The following is an 8,129-nucleotide window of genomic DNA, read 5'->3' on the forward strand; positions in this document are numbered from 1 at the left end:
TCAGACCCGGCCTCGGACTCGACATAAATAAAATCAACAAATTAATGAAAATGATATATAAAATTTACAGAACACATTTTTGGTTTTTGTTTTTAAAATTAAAAAATAAAAAAGTTTTTATAGAACACATTTTATTTTTATTTTTGTGATTAAAAAATTTAAAAATAAAAGTGTTATCAAATACCACCTTAATAAATTGTTTGGTTGGTCATTAGATATAATTTTCCAATCTAGCTACTTAATTAGGGCTTTTTTTCCCCTAGAAAAACGAAATTTTTTTCTTTTTAATATATTAGGAAAAAAGAAAAGAAAATTTACATAAAGTACTAAATTTTTTTATATATATATTTCTATAAATTTTGATTTTTACAGATATTCTAAGAAAAAAAAATTATTTTCACCTTAAGTAGCAAAAGTAACGTGAAAACAATGAAAAACAACATTTTACATTTTTAATAAATAAAAAAATTCATAAAAATACAAAAAAATATATATATATATCTGTAAAAAATTATAATTTTTTACTTACAAATTTTCTATCAAAAATGAAAAGAAAAAATAGTATTGCCTTTTGTTTATTATTCTCATTAAGGGCTTGTTTGGAACGTCGTATTATTAGGTCGTATTGTACTGTATTGTATTATATTAAATTGTATTTTATTTAATATTTTTATGTAAAACTATATGTGGTATTAACTTTTATGGACACATAAATATATAATATTTTAGTATAAATTAAAATTTAACATAGTATTATATAAAAATATAATATATAATCCAATTCAATATAATATAATACAATACGACCTAATACTTCGTTTTCTAAACCAGCCCCAAAAGTCTTTCAAACATCGAACATAAATTAATAATATATATTTGTATATATAAATATATATATATATATATGGGTGTACTTTTAATGGGTATTACTCATGAATAGGGTAAAAATAGAAAATTTTGAGCTTTTATGCTTAATTTTTTTATCTAATTAAAAAAAATCTCTCATTTTTATATTATATGGGCTGAGATGTTCCATCGGTATAAAAAAATTTTAAAAAAAAAAATTAGCTAGAAAAATAAGAAAAGAAAAAGTTGAGTTTGAGTTAAATATTTTTGTATGAACATATTTTTGATATAGTGTCAAAAGAGATTTTTTTGATATTTTTTTTAATTAAGTAGTTAAATTAAGCATATAAATTCAAATTTGTGGTTTCATTATTCGTTATTAGATCAAAATTCGATACTTTGATATTTAAAAATTAATATTTATAGTTAAATTTGTTTAGTAATCATTTATGGGTAATACCCATTAAGAAGTGTTCCATATATATATATATAGATTTTGATTAGTATATAAATATTTTTTAAGGATTTTTTTTTTCATTACAAATACATTAATGCTTTTCGAAAAAAAAATACATTATTAGAAAAAATAATATATCCCTAAAAAAATAATGTATTTTTTTATAAAAAAAAATTATTTATAAAAAAATATATCAAGGGTTCGTTTGGTACGCCGTATTACATCATATTGTATTATATAGTATTATGTTGAATTGTATTTCATGCAATATTTTTATGTAAAACTATACGTGGTATTGACTTTTATGTGCAACTAAATATATAATATTTCAGTATAAATTAAAATTTAACATAATATTATATAAAAAAATATGATATACAATACAATACAATACAACTTAATAAACGTACCAAACGAGCCCTAAAATGCTAGTCATTCTTTTTTGTAAATGACTATTTAATTTTTATTTGTTGATAAGGTGTTAGTTAAATGCCACATGCTCAATACGTGCTTCCCAAGAAATTTATATCTCTTCTATTTTTTTTTCTTAGGAAAGATAAAATTAATAAACCATTTTTCTAACTTATATGATGTACATGGTATTTTACAATAAATAGTTTAAATTTTTAAAAATTAACATAATTAATGTCTAATAAAATATCACTCTCTTATGAGAACAAACTAAGTGTTCCTATTATAAAAATTTTCTGTATATGTAAAAAATTATATAGATTTATTTATACTGGTAGAATAATAAATATAATATTAAAGAATGATTTTAAATAATTATAACATATATTATCATTAAAAAAATTAAATTAAAAAACTGTCATAAATGCGGAAACATAAAAAAAAAATGTAATCATAACTTCTAGGTGTACTATTGAATTAGAGAAATGTTAAAGGGCACTCCCAGTTGTAACATCTTTGGTTAAACGGAAGATAATAACAGATGCCACCTGCTCTGTTTGTAAACAAGCGTGGCAATTGGTTGGACATGCTCTTTTTAGTTGTAAGTATGCTCGTGCAGTTTGGAGGCACTCTGGAATGTTGTTTGATTGGCGTCTTTCTTCTGCAATGTACAAAGGTGATTACATATGCCATCTTTCTACAATATACTCCAAACCTGAAATGGAACAAATTATGTGCACTCTTTGGGCTATTTGGACTGAACGCAATCAAGTGGTGCATAATAAAAAGGCTAAACCAGCACAAGCCACGGCCAGCTTTGCATCAACTTACTTGAACAACTTCAAATCTGCCCAGTGCAAATACCAACCGGCTGCCTCTCCAGCAACTTCAAACCAGCAGCTTCAGCAACAGCCTTTGCCGACTCTTCGCCCACCTGCTGCTCCCCCGTGGAAGCCTCCTCCTGCTGGTGCCTTCAAGTTAAACGTCGATGCGGCTGTTGACACATCAAAAAATGTCACGGGTGTTGGTGCTGTCATTCGAACATCTACAGGATCGGTTGTAGCTGCACTCTCCAAGCAATTAGTGGGCAATTTCAAATCTCATGAAATGGAAGCTTTGGCTATTTTCCATAGTCTAAACTGGGCTTTACAACAACAATTGCCCTTGTCCCAAATTGAAACTGATGCTCTCATGGTGGCTACAGCTTTGCTAGCTCCCTTCAATTCAAAGTCTGCTTTTAATGATATACTTGTAGACATCTCTTGTCTTCTGTCCTTTTTTCCAAATGTAACTGTATCACATGTCAAACGCACTGCCAATCAGGCGGCTCATGGTTTGGCAAAGTTTACATTAGGGGTGGATGAGACATGTTTTTGGTTTGAGGATATCCCTCAACCTATTTACTCTGTTATTGTAGATGAACTCTTTGTTTAATTTATAATAACAAGTATTTTCACTCAAAAAAAAAAAAAAAAATAGTATAGTGTCCCATATAATTTAATATAATAACTTTTATGGAGTATTAATAGTCAATCACAACGCAACATGTCAATAAGATTCTAGGCAGATTTCTAATAGCAATGCTGATTGAATTAAACTAAAATTTATTTAAGTAAGCCAAATTATTATTAACAGCTTTGAAGTACTTTCCGAAATTCTATATATTCTAGTAAAGTGGCATTTGATGTATATATTTTAGGCTTAGGCTTAGAATAGACCTACAAGAATATGTATTATTGTTTCCTTAGTTATAATTTCTCCGACTAAAAGAATATCGTCTGTATTTTTATGTTTATTTATATAGCTAAGATTTTTGTTCTTTCGGCATAGGACAACGAATTGGACCTAAGATCTGGCTAAATCCTAGACAAAACGTGATCCCCTAAAATGCACTTTTTTTTTTTTTTCTCTTCTCTCTCTAATTATATACTTATTACTACATTCTTTTTTTATACTTTTACTTTTGATTAAACTACCTAAATTTTCAGCAATTAAGGTACCGTTTGGTAACAATTTTGTTTTTTAATTTTTTAATCAAAAAATGAAAATAAATTTTTGTTTTTAAAAATTTTACTTTTGAAAAAAAAAAAGCGTTCTGTAACCACTTTTGTTTTTCAATTTTAAAAACAGAAAACACAAGTATGTTCTGTAAAGTTTATTTTTCATTTTCATTTTTTAATTTTATTTACGTCGGGTCTAAGTTCAGGGTCGGATTTGGGTTCAAGTCAGAGGACGGGTTCAGCCCAGGACCGTGGGGGGATTTGGGTCCGGGTCATGATCGAAGTCTAAGATATTGATTAAGAAAAAAAAAGTGTTTAAAAAAATATTGAAAGTGATTTTTTTTTTTTTTAAAAAAAAATTTTGATTCTCAATTAAAAAATTGAAAAGTAAAAACAGTTTTATAGAACATGTTTTTGAAAAATATTTTCAATCTTTCAATTTTAAAAACAAAAAACTGATTAAAAAAATGTTACCAAACGACACCTAAATTAAGAGGTGATTATATATTGAGATGAAGACATAATTATAGAGATTGAAGAGAATAAATTAACTAAAGCAGAACACATTTTTTTATGAGGTTGAGAGTGCAAAATAATCTTAGTCTACAAGTCACTGGATTAGTATTTTGCGTAAACTTTAAATATTTTATAATTTATTTAGAGTTAATTTATAAATAATTGGAATTATTACATAAAAAATATAAATTGACATTTTATTTACAAAAATACCTCCATAAGGTAAAGACAACATTTATACCTTTTATGTGATTTTAATTACTAAAATACCACTTACATTATCATCACTTACACAATCAGACGATGGTTGCAATGTGGTTGTTGCGTGGTTGCACGGTGGTTGCATCAGACGAATCAGACGATGGTTGCAGGGTGGTTGCTAGGTGGTTGGCCGAAGGTTGCATCAGACGAAGGTTTCAATCAGACGAAAGTTTCTGGGTAGTTGTTGTGTGGTTGGCTGAAGGTTGCATCAGACGAAGGTTTCAATCAGACAAAATAACTGTTAGCAAAATGTTTAGGCAACTATAATGCAACTGTAATGCAACTGTTGTGAAACATTAAAAATCATAACAGTGTTTCCACGTACTTAACTCTATCTACATGTCTCTTAATGATTTAATATGAATAAATTCACCATTAGAAATTTGGAAAACAACAAAAATACACCAAGATAAACATTTTACTATAATATTGATGTAATTTTTTTTGGATTATACTTGAGTTGGATTGTTTGGGAACTCCAGTTCAACAATTTGAGATCTGTCTTTCATAGATCTAAAAACTGAAGTGAGGACATTAGTTTTATGCAAATTAAATTAGATTTCCAGTTGAATTTTAGTTTCTTAGTAGTTTTTCTACACTTTTTTATGAATTCGAAGTAGCCCCTGTTTTGATTAATTTTGGTCATCTTTTCAGGTGAAGTCGCCGAAATTAATGTTGGTTCTCTTTCTCATTGAATTTTTATTTCGGTTGCGTTGGGTTGCTGCATAGTTGCACGATGGTTGCACGATGGTTGCACGATAGTTGCCCAAAAAGCATGGATCCTGAGTTGAAGGTGTGTGTAAGTGGTATTTGTGTAATTTTTTTTATTTGGGCTGTATATTTGTTTATTTGGCCAGCTGAAAGTATTTTTGTAATATTGTTACTTTTTTTGGTTAAAATTGAAAAAAAGCCCTAAATAATTTGTATATTTGATATCTTGTTATTTTTGTTAATTTATAGTCGTCTTTTTGTTATTTTATAATTATTTTTATGTTGTTGTTTAGGTGTTCTATAATTGTTTTTATATTATTTTTAAGTGTCTTTTTATTATACAGTTGTTTAGTTTGTGTACATTTTTTTATTATGTATATTTTGTTTATTCTAGATAATTTTTTTATTGTATATATGTGCATTTATTTTGTTATTTTTAGCTGTTTTAAGTGGTTTTAAAAATATTTTCTTACTGAACAATTATTTTTTAGTTGTTTTTTTATTTGTGTATTTTTTATAATGTATATTTTTAGTTTATTCTGGACAATTTTTTTGTTGTATGTGTGTTGCTTTGTATATGTAGATACATATATTTAATTTATTTTTTTGACATATTTTATTAAAATACAATGATAAATTTTTTCGTGTTTTTTAATTGACACAATATGCTGTAGTATATATTGGCATATTATTTTTATATTATATATATATATATATTATATACCCCATTTTAAAATTATAAGATTTTATTACTTCTATTATTAATGTAACTATTTATTTAGCTTTTAAAAAATAAATTGTCGTTTTAACCGTCACTAACTCAAAAAGGAAGTGTTGACCTTAAGAAGTGATCAATCGACAATGAGGTCGTATGGATCTGATACTTGCCACATGTTACACAAACATGAATGAAAAGCAATAAACACAGAGATTTGCTATAAAGGTTCAGCCCTCTTGTGATAGCAGGTAAGGGCCTACTCTCCTTTTAGTTGTATTGATACCTAGAGATAATACTTACAGATCACTATAGGTGGGATCTGATATAGCTCTCTATATGGATACAAAACATTAATTAGTAGGTAGATCTCTAATGAGAGAGTGAGATTGCCTTAGAGGCGTCTGAGAGAGATAAAGAGAAGAGAAAGAGCCCTATTGGGCGTGAGAGAGAGAGAGAGAGAGAGAGAGAGAGAGAGAGAGAGAGAGAGAGAGAGAGAGAGAGAGAGAGAGAGAGAGAGAGAGAGAGAGAGAGAGAGAGCTTTCAGACTTAGAGCAATTTGGAGGCTAAGTGACTTAGGTTTCTAGGCTAGGGTTAAGATCTTTTTATAGGAGGCCTAAATCCTAAATTACAAGTTTAAATCCTAGATATTTACATAGTTTTTTAGATAATGACAAAAGACTAAAGTGCCCTTGAATCTAGATATTTTTCAGCCATTCTGTTGGGCTTTTAGGGCCAAATTCGCAACCCAATTAGCAGTCCACGTGTAGAGTTGTCTAGAAATTCTAGCCGGGTCAATCTTGGCCGGCCATGGTCCTGCCTGGTCAATCCTGGCCGGCTATGATCCTGCCAGGTCAATCCTGGCCAGCCATGGTCCTACCAAGGCCTGGTAAGTCATCTTCTTGCCAGGATCTCGCAGGTCACTATAGCTTGACCAAGAGGAGGCCATCCTTTGGATGTGGAGGCCAGCCTTTCGCAAGTTGAGGATAACTTTGTACATCATTTTCTTGAAGAGGTCAGATTCCCTTAGTCGTACAGAGGCTCCTTGGTCCAGAAGTCACTTTTTGGCCAACTAGCTTGTGCATATATCTTGGCCGACCTATAGGCTTCTCTTAGCCAACCAAGGATGTTGGTACAACTTCTTGAGGGCTCACTTCACTCCATTCAGTTGCTGCTTGACGGTTTTACTATATCTTGCATGGAGGCCTTGTTCTGCTATTGGCAGGGTTGTACTCCACCTGTACTCTGTCTTTGGTTTACGTGGACATGCCATGTCAGGTGGACAAAATTTAGAATAACATTTTCCCCCCCAAGTCCCTGTTCAAACATCTGGTCGGATAGGGACTTTCTAGCCATCATCTTGTCTGCAGTAGTCTCTGTTGAGCAGCCTTGTCTAGCAAAGTGTTGGCGTTCTACGTGGCATGCTTTTGGATCTTTGATCTTCTCTCTCTCTCTCTCTCTCTCTCTCTCTCTCTATATATATATATATATATAGATATATCTATATATATCATCTTCTCTTTTTGGGTATGTCTTCTTTGTACCTACCATTAACAAGTTTCAAACTTTTTAAGCTTTTGGAAACTTTTTGATTCATGTTAGTTTGTAATCTTTTCGGTATATTGATCCTCATGATAGTTTTGGAATGTGTGATGTGTGACTTTTTAATAGAAAAGATTCAATTTTGGCCTTTTCTATGATTCTTGACTCTTTGAGTCATAAAGAATACGAGGCTCATATTCGAGTTTTGAAAGAAAAACACACATTGGGATGCAAAACTTACCTTGGCCGACCTAGGAGGTCTTGCTTGAGACCTGGCTGGCCCTAAGGCTTAATCATGGGAGTTGGTCAGCTTTAGGGTTTTACCCAATAAAGCTTGTCTGTTCATGCCTGGGTTTGGTGACCTTGGCCAGTTCTTGCTGAGTCATGGGACCCTAGCCGACCCTTTTAAGGCTTGAGAACCTTGGGTAGCATGGGCCTTGGTTCCAAGTGGATAGCCAGTTTTCTGTCCTCTTGTGACTTCGGCAAGAGTTTATCTCTGTAGGCATATACAACCTTAGCCTCATACGTGGTTTCCTTAGAAACTTTGTATGAAGCTTAATGGTGAGTCTGTTATAGTCGGATGTTTAACTTATGACTCAACATGGCTTGGTTCCCGTAAGGAACTCTACCTTAGCCGTAGCCTGGTACGTGGCCCCTATAGAAGCTTTGT

The 8,129-nt window shown here is 30.7% G+C and overlaps 1 protein-coding gene across 1 annotated transcript; it reads left to right on the forward strand.

Moving 5' to 3' along the window:
• The first annotated feature begins 2,350 nt into the window (after positions 1-2,350).
• On the forward strand, positions 2,351-3,148 carry LOC133036723 (uncharacterized). Its single transcript, XM_061113447.1, has one exon. The coding sequence runs from the start codon at positions 2,351-2,353 to the stop codon at positions 3,146-3,148; it is 798 nt and encodes a 265-aa protein (XP_060969430.1).
• The last annotated feature ends 4,981 nt before the right edge of the window (positions 3,149-8,129 follow it).

Source organism: Cannabis sativa, chromosome 1, assembly GCF_029168945.1.
Source record: "Cannabis sativa cultivar Pink pepper isolate KNU-18-1 chromosome 1, ASM2916894v1, whole genome shotgun sequence".
Taxonomy (NCBI): Eukaryota; Viridiplantae; Streptophyta; class Magnoliopsida; order Rosales; family Cannabaceae; genus Cannabis; species Cannabis sativa.